Below are 19,200 nucleotides of genomic sequence, written 5' to 3'. Positions count from 1 at the left end.
AAGACTTTCCATTCACAGTTAACCATTGTTGTATTAGTTGGACCACAGCCAGTAAATCATTCTAATAAACCATATATATATATATATATATATATATATATATATATATATATATATATGGAGATGGGGGGCATTCATTCTATAAGTTGTTACTCTAGAGAACCCTGACTAATACACTAAGTGTAATGTTTCTTGCAGCACTATTTACAATCCCAGAGTTATGTCACTATCCAACATGTCCATCAAGAGAAGAATGGATAAAGAAAAGAAAAATACTTATAACATATATTACAGGTAAATACACATACGCCCCAAAGTCTTAAGAGCTTTTGACTGTTTGTCAAACCAAGGAATAAACAACCACACAAATTTAGAACAAAAGGCAAAAGTCATGAAAAATGCTTCCTGAGGATATAATAAACAAATGTCCCTTAATACAGGACATGATGCTCAGCTTCTACGATAGTTTTATTCTGCCACAAAAGCATAAAATTATGTTGTCAGCTGGAAAATGGGTGTAACTAGAGACCACTCCATTACATGGAAAAAGCCAGACATAGAAGGCGCACTCCTTCAATCCCAGCACTTGGGAGGCAGAGGCAGATGGATCTCTGTGAGTTTGAGACCAGCCTGGGTCTACAAGAGCTAGTTCCAGGACAGGCTCCAAAGCTACACAGGGAAACCCTGTCAAAAAAAAAGAAAAAGAAAAAAGAAAAGAAACGAAATAAAACAAACAAAAAACCCAGAAAGACTAATTTTCTCTTATTTGAATGTCTTAGAATTATAGATGCATAATCTCCCAAAACACACACACACACACACACACACACACACAGAGTGAACAAGAGTGTGCATGCACATACACACAGCAAATAGCCAAAAGAATATTAAGAGAAGGAAGGAGATTAAGGTGAGATGGAAAAGTGAAGCTATAAGAAAGGAACAGAAAGACAGTAAATATGGCCAAAGTATATAATTCACTTGAAAGAAATCATCTTTACGAAACCCAGCATAATGTATAATGAATCAACATCAGTAAGAACAAAGAAGAAATTAAAACACCACAAAGAGGAACCCTTTGTCGATGCTGGTGAGAATGCAAATGGGGCAGCCACCACAGAAAGAAGTACAGATTTCTTAAAACCCAAAACTAGAATTACCATATGACTGAGCTACAGAGCTCCCAGGTCCTCCCAGAGATGCTTGCACATCCGTGTTTACTATTCACAATACTTAAGAAATGGAGCCAGCCTAGATGTCCATCACAAGATGAATGCATAAAGAAAATTTAACACACAACGGGATTTTATTCAGCCATAAAGAAAAATGGTATCGTGGCATTTGCAGGAAACAAATGGAACTCCATGCTAAGTGAAATATGACAAACTCAGAACAGCAAAATCTCTCAACTATGGAACTCAGATTTTTAATGTGGGGATGGGGGCTACATAAAACCTGGAAAGAGAACCATGAGAGGGAATGAAGAAATCATAACCACAGAGGAGAGGAAGGAAGAAGAGGAAGTTAAAGAATACGTGTGACATAAAAGCAAGATGGGGGCTGTGAGGTGAAGAAGGGAACCAGCAAGAGGCCACAGGGAAATATGGAGGAGTAAGGACAGAGTGTGCATGGAAACCCTAGAATAAAACCCATTATTCTGTATGCTATATTTTTCTTAAAATTTTTAAAGTTTTTCTTTTGAATCATGAGAAGCAAAGACATGTTTAAATACAACGTGCAATCTGTCTTAATTACATTGTTCTTATTCTAGTTTTGTGAGTGTCTACTAGAAATATTAGCTTTCACATTACCAGAACTGTTGGGATTTACTGAAGACATCACAGAATCTGCTTCTATCTGGAAAAGAGAAAGATTGAGAGGATGTGAAATTTTATCAGATGTCTCAAAGTACAAGTTCTGAATCCCCGGGGTATAGGAAGACATGTACTTTATGGGAAGCCAGCTTTATTGAACCCACAGACAATAACCTCACTTGACATCATGAAGGTCATTTTTCTCATTCCTTTAACATCTACAACAGATGCTAATCTGCCATAATGTCCCCCAAAACTTTACTCCACTGACCAATAGCTTAAATATATGAGATCAATTTGGCTGTCTTATATAGAGTCTAACCTAAAATAGAACCTTTCTGTTTTGTAGAACAACAACAAAAAGTAGTTGTTACAATAGCTTGATTCTTCCATTTTCTGGATGCTGAAAGTACCCCAAGCCAGGTGTGGTGGTTCACACCTATAATCCCAGCACTTGTGAGACTGAGGCAGGAAGGGAGAGACTGAGACTTAATGAGCTACACAGAAAAAGCCTATCAGGAAAAGAAGGGGATATAATAAAACAGTAACACATGATCAGTGCAGAAACATGAAGAGTATAAATTACAAAGAAGACACTTAAAATTCAGTGGATACCACTGTTAACAGTGTGTAGTCTAGCCTTTTGCTTGTTTTTGCCTAGGCAATATAAAATATACTACATGTGAAGTTCTGGGGCTTGCTTTAAGTAAATAAACACAGAAGCATTTCCCTCCCATTGGTGATAGGGGCTTTATTTGTAATCACTAAGGAAACTGAGTTTTTTGTTTGTTTGTTTGTTTGTTTGTTTGTTTTTATTTGGTTTGGTTTTTCCAGACAGGGTTTCTCTGTGTAGCTTTGGAGCCTGTCCTGGCACTCGCTCTGGAGACCAGGCTGACCTCGAACTCACAGAGATCTGCCTGCCTCTGCCTCCCGAGTGCTGGGATTAAAGGAAACTGAGTCTTAATGGCAACTGACAATTTTTTTTTCTGGTGCCAGTCTTGAATCTTTCATAATCTCGAGTCCCCGCATTTCCCTGGCCTCCTCGTGTCCCTTCTCGATGGTTTCCAGTCCATCCTTGTCATGAATTCCCTGCCTACCTTTAAATGCAGGCTTCCCCAAAGCTCTTTCCTTGGTGTGGTAGGATTCACACCCTGCTGAAGCTTCCTACAGAATGCCACTCAGTCTTAGAATTGGAGCTACCCTTTATAAACTGAGCCTCAAATCTACCTCCAGCCCCCATCTTTCTACCCAAATGAGGTTCTTATATTTAAGAGATGAAACCTTGAAATCCCATGCAGTAGCTAACAATCCAATGTACAGGGAACACCTCAATCTCAACTGACTACTCTGACCCATGTCCACCTGTGTTCTCTCCTATTTGGCGATGCTGCCACTCTTTCACAGACAGCATAGCTTGTCTTACCGCCACCTAGGGCTCCTAGATGCTTCACAGAACATTAGCCAAGCTTCTCTAGTCTAAATGACACCTATCATAGCTCCCCCCCACCTTGCCCATCTTCCTAGTTGTAAAATATCTTCTCCATCTTCATGTCTATCAGCTTTCTAAGCTCTACACAAAAAATGAAATTGCTTCAAAGCAGAAACTGTGTTTACATCTTTACATCCCCAGCAACTAGCAAGTACTCTTAATAATAAACATACTTAATAAATTTCATTCTGCAAACATCAATATATAAATGACTTACAATATAAGTTCTTTATGAAATGCTATTGTAGTGTGATGGTTGTTTAAAATAACGATTGAAGATTTAACTAATTCTTCAAAATCACATTCTCTGTGGTAGGAAATTTTTTATATGTCTCATTTACTTTGCCGACTTACAATCAGTATATTATTTGTTCAATCACAGTATTAAAACTTGAATATTTTTCTGAATAATAATACTGAAAACACAGTATTAAAATCTAGCCCTTGATTTAGTATAAAATTTAAATTACAAGATGGTATACATTGGAGACTGGAGAGATGGCTCAGTGGTTAAGAGTGTGGACTGCTCTTACAGAGGACCTATAACTACATGGCAGAACTTCGGTTCCAGGGGATACAGCACCCTCATACAGACATACATGTAAGAAAAACACTAATGGACATAAAATAAAAATAAATAATTTTTTAAAAGAAGCTATACATTGAACATTTCCTCTCTGATAAAAAGCTTATTGTATACATGGCTGGCAGGTGTATAGGTGAGTTGCTATGGCAAAGTATGCAAAACAAAAGTCATCAAATTTCATCAAGTGTACGTACACGACCATACTTTGTACCTGTCATTTCATTCCTCACACAGTCTGCAGTTAAAACAGACTTGAGGGGGACAAAAAGCAAAATGAGGTAAGTTACTTTTCCAAGTGATCCAAGTTAAATACAATGCTTTAAAACATTCAGCCTTTCCAGGTCATCTGCCATGGAACTCCAGTGTGAAATGACTGCCTGTTAGCGGGACAGCTGTAATTTCAGGGCCTATCCAGGCTAGCACTCTGAACTCATAACTGGCAGTTCAGGAGCTGGGCATCTCCAACCTTCGGAATCCCACAAGCTGTCTGCAAAACTTATGTGTGTGTTGGGAGTGGGTGGGGGGGGGCACAGAATATATTCACTGTGGCGTTGTAGTGCACTCAAGCGTACGGAAGGGGTATATCAGGGAGCCCCTGGCTACACTGACTCATGAGGAACAGGAGAGCCCTAGCTGTCAGTTCTGGGGGCAGGGAGAGCATTCTAGGCAGATGAGTGCTGCTTCCACTTTATGGTTGCAGTTTACCCTTTTGAATTTGGACAGTGTCTCAACTCTGCTTAGTTCCGGTTCAGCAGCTTAACAAGGATGGATCTGTCTCTAGACTGCTTATAACAGGCAAGCGAAACAGCACAAAGACAGCCAAAAGCAGGAAACTAGCTACTAAAATAGGAGGTTCTAGAGAGTAACAGCCACAATGTTTCAAATGCACCCTCCACGATGGAAGAAGCGTGTAGAAAGAAGGTTAAGTGGGGGTGGTGAGCTGTCATGCTCATTTCTGAGCAAGACACTGTTTCTGCACTCTTGGATTCACCACAGATGTGATTACCTGTACAAGATTGGGCCTGTCAACGCTCTGCCAGGGAAGGGGGGGAGACTCATGGGACCCCACCCTCCTTGATGATTTATTTATAGAGTTAACAGTTGGCAGAGAAAGAGAGAGACATTTTCTTCAGTGGTGTAGACCCTGGTAAGGTGTCCATATCCTTGTAAACAAACCCTTAACCAATGTTCCCATAAACAACCCTAATGAAACTCACTAAGTCATTGTCTCTCCTCTCTCTCTCTCTCTCTCTCTCTCTCTCTCTCTCAGAATAAAAAGTAATAAAAAGTCAAATATATATATATATATATATATATATATATTATATATCCTGAGACTTAGCTTACCAATTAGATTTCTAGGAATTTTGGTATTTTTGTTTGTCGTTGTCCTAAAATGTTATCTAGTCATGTAGTACAAATTGGCCTTGAACTCCTGATCTCTCTGCCTCAGGCTTCCAAATACTGCAATTACCATATATATATATATATATATATATATATATTCCACAGTATATATATATTACTATATATATATATATACACATATTATATTCCACAAAGACATAATCTCTCTCTCTCTCTCTCTCTCTCTCTCTCTCTCTCCCCGTGTGTGTGTGTGTGTGTGTGTGTGTGTGTGTGTGTGTGTGTGTGTTTAGATGGAAAAGGATGCTCACTTCAACAATGCTTGCAGGAACTGAAATTAATCCAAACAACAACAAAAGGTAAATGGAATAAAGAGATTACTATACAACTATTTTTTAAAGGCGATAATGGTGTGTGCTTTGGAGTTGTTGCAAATGTGACTTATTAAATGCATTTTAAAATAAAACAAGTATGCAACTAATATTTTCAGTAGAGGACTATGACTACACACGTATGTAGAATACAGAAGAAACTGGTTATCTCCTGGTAAGTGGGACCCTAATCTAGTCGAAAGAAAAATGATTTTGTAGACTGTATGAATGTATTACTTTTAACAATTAAAGAAAACCACCCAGAAACTCTACTACACATATCAGCTAGTAGTTGAATTCCTCCTATTACAACACCACTCCACCTTCCAGCCTATCCTCTGCCATCCCATATTTCTTATTAAATTTAGGAGACTCGTGATGTTTTGTCGGCTCCATTGGCATAGATATCTAATTCATGCCTGAGTTGGGTCTTTCTGGGAGGGAATATCCAGCACCGGAGACATCTTAGGAACGGCTTATAAATCAGCAATTTGCTCTCCAGATACCAGAAGGAAGTCCCGGCCAATTTTCTTAGGACACGTTTCTATAGCTTTATCTACCCCATCCAAAGAAGGGAGAAAAGAGGGGAAAAAGGATGAGAGAATAGGAAAAGAAGGGGGAAGAGACAAAATTCTAACCTTGGAGGGTTTGTATCCAAACAGCATTACAATAGCAACCTTAAAGTCCTCTCGGCTCAAGTGGCCTTTGTTGTCTTCATCACACGCTTTAAATACCTAAGGAATATTAGACATCTACAATTAGCCAGAAACACAAACATCTAAAACTCAGTCTGGCTGTGGGACTTCTAAAATGCGCTCTCATTACCCTAGTTTTAATTCTCAAGCAATATAAACGCTGAGATGAATGATCGTCTCTCTGGCCCCCCACCCCCAAAGTTAAGCGTCTTCATCTCTACACTAACAAATCCATTCCTCTAGGTTTATTTCAAACCACGCACAAGTCCTGGGATTCGGGAGGGGATGCAAAGAGGGTGGGAAGAGAGAAGCCAATGTAGCTAGAGATGCAGTGGGTAATGGAAGTGATGGAGTCTTGGCGGCTGTGACTCCGATTAGAACCCGGCTGAGGGAGACCCAAGACAGAAGTGGCCCTGTTCAAACTGAGTCCGAACTCGGGTAGCGCTCCTACACCTACTTCCACCCATTTCCTGCGTTCCGAGGCGCTGGCTTCGCAGGCCCGCGGCCTGGTTCCTGCCACTGACGGGAACATCGCCACCAACAAGACACCGACAGCGCCCAGAGCAACGCAACGGAGCACGACTTCTCCAGGGAGAGCACCCACAGCCCGCCGCGGCCACGCCCACCGCCGCTGGGACTCAACTTGGCCGCTCAACTCCAACGTCCCCTCCCATTGGCCAGCCTCCGAGCCACTGGTGTTGATTTCGTTGTGTCATTGGTCGAGGGCGCTGTTTAGCAACGGGAGGCTACCAAGGCCCGCCCCCAGGCCTTAGCTTGGTCCCTTCTCGGTTTCCTTGTCTTCTTCAACGTCGCTGAGGGAGATCCGGTGACTCCAGATTCTTCTTTTACATCTTCCTATTGCTTTCAGGCTTCGTGCCGAACTCCCTTTGACTGTCTTTGACCCACGTCTTTTCTAGACTTTGTAGGAGGCACAGGAAGAGTGCGAAGAAAGTACACACACACACACACACACACACACAAGGAGGCACAGGAAGAGTGCGAAGAAAGTACACACACACACACACACACACACACACACACACACACACGCACGCACGCACGCACGCACACAGAACTCCAAGGTACATTTTTAAATCGAGTCATTGCACGGCGTTCTCAGGGCAGCCACTGTGCTTACTCTCGCCCTCTTGGTAACCACAGCATTTAACCCTGTCTAGGACAGTTAAAACGAAATGACCCCTTAGAGTGCTTACACAGAATTTGCAACCCCCGGGAAGCAATGAGGCTGCCTCAAGGAACCGCGCAAGAATCCCACAGCGTGGACTAGAGCGTTGTTTTCCACGCCCGTTTCAAAGGAGAGTCATTTGAAGTTCTGGGTTTTATGGGAACTCATTTAACTTTATCCTGCGGAGAGCGAGAGGTACGTCTCCCGAGGCTCGCACACATCCCTTTTCCCGGTCTCACGAGAATGGGGTGGGCTTTAGGACCCAACGGCGGGCTTCCGGAAGTGGAAGCAGCCCGCCGGCAGGGCCGCGGCGCCGGCGGGTTTGAATCAGGCGCATGCGCGGGCGCGCCGCGGGGGCGGGGCCTCGGCGGCGGAGGACTGGCGGGTCAGGTAGGTTGTCTGCGGCTGCGGGCGAGCGGGCGGGCGAGCGCCGTCTCGGGGCGGTCTCTGGCGGCGGCGGCAACTGCGCCCGCCCTCCTGACGGCGGCTCGGGGGCCGCTGAGATCCGATGGGGTAGTTGGCAGGCCTGCAGGGCTCCCTGCGGACCTCGAGGAGAGCGTCGAGGCCGGGGACCTTCTCCGGGGTCTGCAGGCTTTGCCCCCGGGGCGCTCTGCAAAGGCGAGGGGCACCTCACGCGGCAGGCTCTGAACCTCTCTGCCCTCAGTTTCCACATCGTGAAATAGGGCTTGTCTTGAGGGTGAAATGAGTCTGCACCCTCGGAGTTGTGTCTGGGCAGAGCCGAGCGCCAGGGAAAGATAAGGGCTTCACGATTTGCTTGCCCGTTTTTCCATGGCAATCGTCTTAAGCACCCCGTACCCCAGCTCTTCGGAAGCGTCCTTATTGCCACGTGTCCGCAGAGTTGTACGGGATATACGCATTTTAAAAGGTTAATTGGGCCAAGGCACTCCTCCTCCTAAAACACGGAGTGTTAGTCCCATTGGTTTTAGAATAAAATTCGGCTTTTGACAGCTTCACCTCACTTCTCCCGCTCCTTTCTTTCCGGGCCGATCCTGTATTACAGTCAGGACCCTGTTACCACCTCCTGGCCTTTTGCAAGTTGGGTTCCATCTGTCTAGAATGCTGTTCACCTGTCTTTTAGCCCGCTGATTGCTTTTCCTCCTCGGGTCTCACACGCTGCTCCAGAAATGATTCCAAAGAAAGGTTATCCCTGTAAAACGTAATGAGCATCTAATCATCTTGACTTTTAGATTTTTTTTTAATGTGTTAATTTGTGCCTTTCTCCCTGAAATTAAACTTGTCTAGGATAGGAGCTGTATGTTGTTAACTCTTTATTCTCAGTTCTTAATTCTGCTTGCTACTGGGATCAGAGGAAGGACCTCCGTGGAGGCGTTTGGTGTCTAGCTAGGGATAGAGAAAGCAAAGTTTTAAATAGAGTGCTTTTCGGGGAGGGAGGGAAAGGAGAGAGAGAGAGAGAGAGAGAGAGAGAGAGAGAGAGAGAGAGAGAGAGAGAGAGAGAGAGAGAGAGAGAGAGAGAGAGAGAGAGAGAGAGAGAGAGATATATGAGAATCGGGCTCTTACTGAACAGGAAGATGACCAGGGTGGCTGGCTATTGAATTCTTGAGAACTGCTTGTCTCTGCCACAATGTTGGGGTTACAGGTATAGGAGTCATTCTGGACTTGATGGGGATTGCAGACCTTCTTACTCACTCAGCCAAATCTCATGGACTTTTTTTGTTAAGTCCTTAGTTAAAACCTCTGAAGACAGTCTGAGTTGCCGTCTACTGAAAGAATTTCCTAAGATTGTTTGCCAAATTGCATTGCCTCACTTAGCTTTTTTTTTTTTTCTCTTTACACATGTGCTATTATCCGCTTAATATTTAATTGGATCCACTCCTGTGTAAATACTGTCTTTTACCAAGTAGACTTTATTTTGCCATTGTAGGTATCATGGAGCCATAAGCTGCCTTCTGCTGACAGGGAAACAAGGGTTACAGGTGCTTGTAGAGGAGTCCAGGGCCCACCACTGTAATTCAGAAGCAAAAATGCAAAGCATCTTTTCAACACTACAGCTTTCCCTTGATTTAAGCTGAGATTGAATTGGGAAGGGGCTAGGGGGGCTATCCCATGTGGTCAGTGAGTCTCAGCTGCTGCTCTGTGTCTGGGCTGGGACTTGGGCAGGTAGAAGGCTGTACCTGTCTTGTCAGTCTCGTTCTTTTGACATCACTTACTGCAGTTGTGACTTTGCCCTTCGGCTATCCTGGGCACCGGCTGGTAAACCACAGAAAGTCACTGGGAGTCTGTCCTTGTTAGGCTGGGCCTTGGGAGCTTTTGAAAGGTTTCTAAAGGAACCTGGTCCTGCATGAGGGAGCAGTAAATGTGAGGCTGACCAGATCCAGTCATTTCCTACGTGATGGTGACATTTACATTACAGCAGCCCCTCTTCAGCAGACCAAGGACCTTGTTTTCATAATGAGGTTGGTAACCTGGCGGACAGAATGACAAGGTACAATTTCATTAGTGTGTCACAAAGGGTATTGCCTTCAGTGGTAAACAACCCTCCAGCCTAGTACTGAATGTCAGCAATCTCCAAACTTCCAACTGTATGTAAAGCCTGGACCACACAAGGGGTTTTGTTTTCCAAGAAATGCCTTTTTTGAAGATTTATTTGTTTTATTTACCAACTTGTTGTATGTAATTGGTAGGGATGTCAAACACCACCACTACCACTGTGTGGTTCTAGAAAATGTAGATAGCACTAAAAACCCGAGAAATTGTCCACAGAGTTTAGAGTCTCTAGAGATTCTTTACTCAGAGTTCTCAAGGTCTAGGATTCTGATTTATCAATATAGGCCATGGTCTTTGTATTTACCTGGGGAAGATATTGATGAGCATCTCTTTGGATTCTGCAAACTGGTTGCAGCAACCAACACGTGAATGATAAAGATCAGTATGGTGTCTGTGCAAGGATGGCACAGATTTGTGAATTCACTCATATATTGGAAAGGGAAAAAAAGACTGAGGTTTGGTGGTGCACACCTATAACCCCAGCACTGGAGCAGGAGCAGGAAAGGTGGGTGTTCACAGCAAATCTGGGGGGTGGGAGGGAAGCTAACAAGAATCTACAAACAGCTCCTTTCTCAAGCTGGAAGCAGAACATTTCTCACAGCAATTCTGAGACTTCCTCATTGCTTTAAAAAGGAGAATAAATGTAGAGAGAAAGTCCCAGTATTTAATTTTATTTATTTATTTATTTATTTATTTATTTATTTTTGAGCAGTGCTGGGGATGGAGTCCTCAGCTTCTTCTAAGTACTTTTAAAGGTTTTTGTTTTTAGTTGTGTGTGTGCGCATTTGTGCATTGCTCATGTTTTTTTTTTGAGTGGTGTGTGTGTGTATATGGAGGCCAGAAGACAACCTCATTCCTGGGTCTGCCTTTATTTGTTTGGGGTTGTTAAATTTTAATTAAAATTTTAAACTAGCATACAAAGTATCATGTCATTTACAAAGTGTGTTTTTAGCAGATCAGCCCGACCCCATCCTGTCTCTTTGATTTCGTGTGGCCTGCCTTTTTGACACCCCCCCCCCACATGTTTCCTCAGCACCTTTTAGCTTCTTTGTGACTCCTTTCGGGCTTTTAGGTTTTACCCACATTAGTAAGTACATCCATTTATACTCATGCACACAAAGAAAACCTACATTCATCTGAGAGAGAACACGTGGCTTTTGACTTTGTGAGTTTGAGTCACCTCATTTAATATAATATTGACCAGATCCGTCCATTTCCCGGAAATTTCGTAATTTCATTTTTCCATGCAGCTGAGTAAAATGTCACTGAGTGTGTGTGTACCATGCCTCCACTCTCCATTCACCTACCGAAGGCGCCTCAGCTGCTTCCGTTTCCTTTCTGTTGTCTGTAGAGCAGCAGATACAGGTGGCTTGGGGCTTGGAGTTCTTGTTTTTTGACTGGTTGCCTTCACTGCCTTGAAACTACTCACCAGGGAGACTAGCTAAACTGGCTAGCCACTGACCCCCAAGGGTCCACCTATCCTTTACAATCTCTAGTCTTTGCTACTGAAATAGATACATCTGACAAACCCCTCCCCCCAGATTAAAGGTGGGGGTGTCTAGAGAGATGGCTCAGCAGTTGATATATACTTGTACAGACCTGAACTCAGTTCCCATCATCCATGGAAACTCTATATACCTACAACTAACTCTAGGGGGATCCAAAGCCCTCTTCTAGCTACCTGGAGGACCTACACTCATTGTAGACACAGGCATTCACGTAATTTAAAAAAAAAAAAAATTATTGACTTAGTTTTGAAACTGTCTTGCTATATAACTCAAGCTTGCCTCAAACTTACTATATTATCCAAACTAGCCACAAACTCAAGATCCTTTTGCTTCAGCCTTGAGATTATAGGTGTGAGCCATCACACCCAGCCCGAGAAATCTTAATTCCTAAGATGAAGCAGTCCCTTAATCGTTCTACTTAACTAGTTCTGCTCTAAAATCTAGAATAAGGGGTGTGGGTTAAAATAGAAAGACACAGCAAGTTCAGAAAACCTGCATCTGAGCTCTTAAGTCTCCTGTTGCAAACTTCCCTGTGCAGGGCACACCTGTCACAGTTTGGTTAGCTGTGACAAGCTGGTTTCTTAACCCCCGTAGATCAGAAACTGTTTAGGAAAATCCATAAACTGAGTTCTCACAGCCTCTAGAAATGAGTTGGACACCACAGAAAATAACACAAACCTTTTAGGAAGCAGACTCAAGTTCAAAATACATACAGAGCCTTGGGTTATCTATGGCTGCAGGAGCAGGTGACCCCCACCTATTCTGCAGCCCCCACACTTTGACTGTTGGAGTTGTCCGGGGTAGTTGAAGTTAAGTGTAACAGTGAGCTGTGAAGGATGTCTCATGCTCTGTGTAGAAGAGTTTCTTGAAAAGTGTAATTTACAGACGAAACTGGAATTAATTGAAATGGGATAAGGGAGAAATTGTGAAAAGTGAGCGATACCTTAAAACTGTGTGTGTGTGTGTGTGTGTGTGTGTGTGTGTGTGTGTGTGTGTGTATGTATACAATATACAATATATATATATATATATATATATAATTTTTAAGGTATATTTACCTTTAAATGTGCATGTGTAATTTGTTTGAAAAGCTTATATAAGATCAAGCTTTCCTACTTCTGAGATTTTTGGCAGGGTTTTTTTGTTATTTTTGTTGTTGTTGTTGTTTTCAGTTGGTGAGAGTTGCAAGTTCTTTGGAATACTGCTTTTTGTCTTTGTTTACCCCACTCATAATACATCCTCTTCAGCTATAAAACAAGCCTGCAGATACCCACACCATAGGAGCACATATTTCTGAATATTTATTTTAGTTTTCTTCAAAGTTCCGTACTAACCTGGCATTGCATGAGGGAGCTGCTAGAAAACCCACTTAGCCCTTTACTGTTTAGCTTGAATGCATTTTGTAGCCAACACCAAAAGGACATAGATACTATATTTTGCTCCTCTGAGAGCAAGAGAGTATAAATTAGACCGACTGTGTGATTTGAAAACTGAAAGTGTTTGGCTTCAGTTCAAGTCCTGGCCTGCAGGTTTCAGTCGCCTGAGTCATGGCGAATGATCTGAAATGAGTTAGGTCATCCTCATGGCAGTGCTTATAAATTATACACACAGAAGTGGTCATTTGGTGTTCCTCACAGAGGCTTCCCTAAGCTAATGTAGGCCCCTGGCTTTGGGGATGTAAACTTAGCTGTTCCTGAGGTCTTGTGGGTACTTGTACATGCATGAAGATAAATTTGTAAATTCTTTTACTTTAAAAATTGGAGTGTGGGCCAGCGAGATGGCACAGTGGGTAAAGGAGCTTGCTGCCAAGCTTGATTTACTATGTTCAATCTCTGGGACCCTCGGGGGAAGGCGGGAGACCGCCAACTCCCTCAAGTTGTTTGCTGACCTCCATTTGTACCCCTCCCCCTAATAAGTAAATATTTCTATTTGAGCCGGTAAATTGGTTCAGTGGTAAAGGTGCTTGCTGCCAAGCCTGAGTCCAATCCCTGGGTTCATGTGGTAGGAGAGAACGGACTCCTGCAAGTTGTCCTCTGACCTCTGTATCATGACATGTACATACTACTCCCCCAACATACAGCTGTAATTCTTTAAATTAATGGTGAGCTTGCCCAGCAAGTACAAGGCCCTAAGTTCAGTTCCCTCCAACAAAACAAAACAAAAAAACAACAACAACAAAATGAAAAATGAGAATTATTCTGAAAAGTTTCCTAAGATGGCCTTAACTTTAACTCCCTTCCAAGGACTTCTAAGACCAAGGTCTTAACTAGAAAGACAGCAGGAAGAAGGTGGCTAGGATGCTTCCTTTAGTCAGCCTCTGGTGAGAAGTCCCGCATGTATTGCAGTCTCTCATCTGACCGGGAATTTAGGAACAGTAAAGGTGCATTGCCAGTTGCCTATTGAGTAGAAAATAATGTCTCCATCATTGCTTTTCAGAAGTATAATGTCCCAGGAAAGCAATTATGGGAAGTGGACAATATCCAGCAGTGATGAAAGCGAGGACGAAAAGCCCAAGCCTGACAAGCCTTCAACATCCTCTCCCCACCAGGCTGGGCAGGGAGCATCGAAGGAGTCCACGTACACCTGCTCAGAGGCCCGCAAGGTTGCACACAAGAGACAGCTCTTCCCTGTGAAATTCAGCAACATAGACTCAGTGTTACTCCCCAAAAAGCAGAAGAGTGATTCCACAGAAAGTCTCGGCTGGTGTCTGTCCAGCAGTGATGATGAACAGCAGCCAGAGACAAAGCAGGAGCAGCCTAATAAGTACATGGTGGATCAAGAGAAAAAACATGTTTCCCCACCCAATGTGACTACTGCCCAGAAAGTTATAGATCGAAGCCCTCCTGCCAGCCATAGGCCCCAAAGGGCAGACGATGAGTACGAGACCTCAGGGGAAGGCCAGGATATCTGGGACATGCTGGATAAAGGGAACCCCTTCCAATTTTACCTCACCAGAGTCTCAGGGATTAAGGCAAAGTACAACTCCAAAGCCCTCCACATCAGGGGTAAGGACAGGGCTCTTAGGAGCTGCTAAGCTTGGTAAATCGAGGGGCACAGCTTAGAATGGCCTGTTAAGACCCTGTCTTAACTTACTGGTGGGTGGGTTGTTTACCCTGAGTGCATGTGACAGACAGGTGGCATTCCAAGGGCCCTTCTCAAGGCCCCTGAGTACATAGAATTGTTTAACTTTTCAAGTGAAGACTAAACCTGACTGGTAGCCCTATTAAGTGCCACAAATTTCACGGTGGTTCCATATTATCCCTGGGCCAGCAGCATCAGAATTACCTGGACCTTGGAAATGCCACTTCTCAGCTCTATCTTAGATTCATCAAATTAAACTCTTGGGGGTCAGGGCCTGCCGCCTGTGCTTTCTCTAAGCCTCCAGGGAATCACAATGCCTAGTGGTGTTTGAGAGCCTTGAAAACCTGGGTTGGGTTCCTAGGACAAAGATGCAAAAATGAGTACTGTTGTAAGCCGGTGAATGCTTCAGGTATGAGGCAGAGAATGGTTCCTAGTGGTTCTCTGCATTCCGTGGAGAAACGGTGAAACATGTAGACTCAAAGGGCACAGGTTCCCTTTTTGCCACCCATTCCCTCTGGGGTTGAGACAGCATGGGATGGGGATTCAGAACAGCAGATATGTGAAGTGAGCACACAGAGTAATCATTCTCTCACATTAACTTTTTTTTTTTTTTCTGGTTGATATTCAAAGCATAGATTATGTTTATTCTCTTTTATTTTTGGTGGCAAGCCTAGCCTTTAACGGCTGAGCCATCTCTCTGGCCCGATTGTGTTTATTTTCAATGTAGTTTTTCCATACCAAATGCATGATCATACCCTATATTTTCCTATATAAGGTGTAGATGTTGGTGGGTTTAATTCCGTAGTAGTAGGTCCTGCTCTATAAATCTTTGAGCATCTCTGATATAGATACCCCTGAAGATGTATGAGATAGTTGCCGGTGGTTTTGCTTTGTCCGAGAGGGACTGACATAGGAAACAGTGGAGTATGGAAAGATTGCTCTCTGTGACAAAATAGTAACAACTTCCTGTCAGCACCGAGACTTAAGGAGGGGGAGATGACATTGTCAAATGTTTTTGGACATGTGACAGAGCTGCAGTTCAGAAAAGTTAAATCATTTACCCAAGGTCACAGAGCTGTTAAGTGGTACAGCCACGCTTGAATCCAGGTCCTCTTGTATCTAAATCCATGCTGTTTGATGTATCCTGCTAACAGGAGCTGTAATTGTAGGTTCTCTAGATCCTGTGGAGGACAGGGGCTTTCCAGTGGACCCTGGAAGATGGGCAAAGTTTAAAAAGCTAGAGGTGCCGGGCGGTGTTGGCACACGCCTTTAATCCCAGCACTCGGGAGGCAGAGGCAGGTGGATCTCTGTGAGTTCAAGACCAGCCTGGTCTACAAGAGCTAGTTCCAGGACAGCCTCCAAAGCCACAGAGAAATCCTGTCTCGAAAAACCAAAAAAAAAAAAAAAAGCTAGAGGTGTAGATGGGGACCAGCTGGAAGATTGTATTGAAGGTTATCCCCTAACTAGCTTTCCTTCTAGTCATTTTGTTCCTTCAAACTCTTTGTTCCTCCCACCCCCTCACATGTCACCCAATGTCTAGAGGACAGGAAGTGCCCAGTGAATTAAGTCAAATAAATGAACTAGCCCACTTCCTTCTCAGCGGCAACTCAGTCGGTACCAGCATCCTAGGGCCAGACATTCTGGGTCAAACCTTAGCTCTCTGACCCTTCCAACTGTATAGTCACACACAGCCTCCTTCTGAGACGTCACTTAACGTCACTTAAGGTGAGGAAGAGTAATACCTCACCTTAAAAACTCCCCGAGAGGATTGAGATCATTCAATGGATAAGAGTGGTGTCTATCGCCTAAGAAGTCCTATACAGATGCAAGACGGTGGTGATCGTGGTGTAGTTAATGAACAGTGTCCATTCTAATTTGTCCAAAGTCAGGCTTGAGGGGCACCAAGTGGGATGTCCTCAGAGGTGACCCAGAGTCCCAAGGCTGAGTGTACTGTTCAGGAAGCAGGTGCTCTGTGGCAACAGGGGAGCACCGTTGCGGACTTAGATGGTGGAGAAGGAGGTAAAGAGGTCCAGGAGGAAGAACAGACATCATGAGTGATGGATGCATCAACAGAGTCCAAATTAAGCAGTCATCTGGGACTTAGGTTTTAGATTTTTATCTGGCATTCTACTTTGTGAAATAATGTGACAAATATTAAGTCATATAAGGAAATGTTTTCGTTGGTTTTTGCAGAATATTACAATCTAGCCTTGTAAGTTTTCAGTTTATTCTTTCCTTGGTTGTCACAGCTGCTGAAAAGGGTGGTTGTTATAGAGGGTTTTTATCTGAGCATCCATTGTTTTGTCTTTGTAGATATTTTATCCCCTCTGTTTGGGACACTTGTCTCTTCAGCTCAGGTAAGTGTATGGTAAGTTGTGTTTTCCTTGAGTGAGGAGAGATAAGAGTCAGGAGATGGGCTTCTCGGTCCTATACAGTGTCCCCTAAGCTGGCATCTGCCTAGAGCCCAGCTGTATTGTGGGATCCACACAAGGCAGTCTCTCACTCGGCCCCCATCAGCATAGAGCATGGAGGCCACTAACAGAAAAACACCCGATTCTTGCTCAGGCCACAAGGACTGTCCAAGAAGTCCCTTCATATCCCTACCTAGAAGAGTTAGGGAGATACCTCCAACCTCATTGGATGCTGCTGTAGTCCCCTGGGGATGGGTGGGTGGCATGGTGAAGACCAAGTCAAGTTTGAGTTGCTTCAGAAAAATGGATGCTCTGCACTGACCAGAAAGGAGTGGAATTTGTGACTACTTGTTTGTGTGCCAGGGCTCTGGCTGCCCTGGGCTGTTCCCTCAGTGCTGACAAGTCGTCATAGCAGTCCAGAAGCTCAAACTAGTCAGAAAAGGGGGTGGGGGGCACCCTCCTGTATGATGTGGTCCTGATCTCTAGGTAGAAAACAAATGGGGTGTGTCTGCATCCTCTCTCAGCTAGACTTGAGCCCTGTGCCCAGGATTGGCCATAAATAAAGGTCTATGGAACTTGTGGTCAGCAGGAACTAATTTTGAACAAGTTAGAGTGTACCAGCTAACTGATAAGTTGTGCTGATGGGAAGTGGCCTTTCCTAAAAGTCCTGGGATCTTTGTCACTGACACCTCAGGGGACTTTGTCAACCTGGACTGTCAGAAATAATGTAGCAACACCACCAACAATAGAAATGTTGCCAAAGGATGTGCAGATAATATCCTCAGAACCTATTTTGGGCATTTGGCTCCATTTATGCAGATTCCGTTAACCAAGTGTTCTTCTAGATGAAATCTGGGTCACTTTTGCATACCGCAGCATAACTAAGTAGGTTTGTGAACACTTTAGTAACAAACGCAGTTGCTTTGGAAGTCCTGTCAGTTTAATAGCAGTGCTTATGAACATACCTGTGGCTTACTTACTTTGCTTTCCCCCCCATCTAGTTTAACTACTGCTTTGATGTGGACTGGCTCATAAAGCAGTATCCACCAGAATTCAGGTGAGTCCCACGATGCCAGAGTCCAAATAGTGTGGTAGAATAATACAGAGATTTGCGCTTCTCAGACTAGCCACCCGTCTCTCTATATTTCACTTGACATCATTGTAAACAGAAAACATTTGTTTGGGGAGAACAGCATTTTATTCATTTAGTGTGTGTGTGTGTGTGTGTGTGTGTGTAGGCTTGAGTATTTATCTTCAGGAACCATCTCCTCCTCTCTTCTTTTGTATTTTGTTTCATTCTTGCTGGCCCAGCCCCAGGGATCTATCTATATCCACTTCCCAGCTGTGGGTTACACGTGCACACCACCAGGCCTGGCATCTTTCCACATGGGTTCTGGAAATCCAACTCAGGTCTTCATGTTTACAGTGCAAACACTGACAAATGAGTTACCGCCTCTACTTGAGAACACTTTTTACCTATTTAATCACACACGTTCTTTTCATTGACTTAGTATTTCCCACGTTGCCCTTTCCAGAAGCAGAAAAGGACAAACTTCCAACTCAAGTGACAGGACTTCATGGGCAATGTTAATGTGAAGGAAACAGTGTGGTATCTAGATATATATGTGTGCCCAGACACGGCCAGCATGGTACGCTTGGCTCAGCACATCAGAGCTGTTCTTTTCCAGTGGTCTTTATGTGCCAACCCAGATGATGTCCTTCACCCAAGCTGAGGTGCTGGTAGACTTTCAGTGCTGCCTCTGGCAATTTCTTCAGCCTCCTGTGAAGCAACATAGACCAAGTCAGTGTAGCCATGCTTGTGACACAGGGCCATTTGTGTTCGGAACAGAGATTTGTGCAGAATCCCCTAACCGTAAGTGGGATGGAGGAAGACACAGCAGAAGAAAGAATGCCAGCTTCATCAAGACCTCACTGCATTTTAAGGCATCATTGCGGAGACTTGTGGCATTGGTGTAAAATGTGGAGATTTCCTCAGCAGATTTGCCATGCTAGAGCTTGCATTTGGTTGACTAAAAGAACATTTGCTCTAGTTGCATATTAACAGAAAACTCAAAATAACAGTCGCTTAAATTTAAAAAATAAAATTAAGTAAAATCTTTGCAGCCTAAACTCCAAATGGTAGCTGCCTGTGATTTAGACAAGGAGTG

General features: G+C 43.7%; 2 protein-coding genes across 13 annotated transcripts in view; one reads left to right on the top strand and one right to left on the bottom strand.

The window, feature by feature from the left end:
* Positions 1 to 7,671, bottom strand: part of Efcab11 (EF-hand calcium binding domain 11) — a 185,256-nt gene extending 177,585 nt beyond the window's left edge. For 4 of the 11 annotated variants that reach the window (XR_003486141.2, XR_004770378.1, XM_027419094.2 and 1 more), the window contains exons 1-3: positions 6,778 to 6,962; positions 6,264 to 6,359; positions 1,812 to 1,857 (exon numbers count right to left, since the gene is read on the bottom strand). Coding sequence is in view for 9 of the 11 variants with exons in the window: in XM_027419094.2 (XP_027274895.1) it covers positions 1,812 to 1,857; positions 6,264 to 6,359; positions 6,778 to 6,852 (217 nt within the window). In the remaining 2 variants the exon portion in view is untranslated. Of the gene's footprint in view, positions 1 to 1,811; positions 1,858 to 6,263; positions 6,360 to 6,777; positions 7,111 to 7,534 lie in introns of those variants that run through there. The other 7 variants (XM_027419096.2, XM_027419093.2, XM_027419095.2 and 4 more) reach the window with 5 other exon arrangements.
* Tdp1 (tyrosyl-DNA phosphodiesterase 1) overlaps positions 7,562 to 19,200 on the top strand; it is a 73,661-nt gene continuing 62,022 nt past the window's right edge. Inside the window, exons 1-4 of one of the 2 annotated variants that reach the window (XM_027419090.2) lie at positions 7,562 to 7,701; positions 13,977 to 14,545; positions 16,935 to 16,978; positions 18,034 to 18,089. In XM_027419090.2, the coding sequence (XP_027274891.1) occupies positions 13,984 to 14,545; positions 16,935 to 16,978; positions 18,034 to 18,089 (662 nt within the window). In that variant the 5' untranslated portion in view covers positions 7,562 to 7,701; positions 13,977 to 13,983. Of the gene's footprint in view, positions 7,702 to 7,838; positions 7,897 to 13,976; positions 14,546 to 16,934; positions 16,979 to 18,033; positions 18,090 to 19,200 lie in introns of those variants that run through there. The other variant, XM_027419089.2, reaches the window with a different exon arrangement.

This window comes from Cricetulus griseus, chromosome 5 (assembly GCF_003668045.3).
Source record: "Cricetulus griseus strain 17A/GY chromosome 5, alternate assembly CriGri-PICRH-1.0, whole genome shotgun sequence".
In the NCBI taxonomy this organism is placed as follows: domain Eukaryota; kingdom Metazoa; phylum Chordata; class Mammalia; order Rodentia; family Cricetidae; genus Cricetulus; species Cricetulus griseus.
The sequence above is the reverse complement of the archived record's forward strand: the minus strand, read 5'-3'. Positions and strand labels throughout refer to the sequence as shown.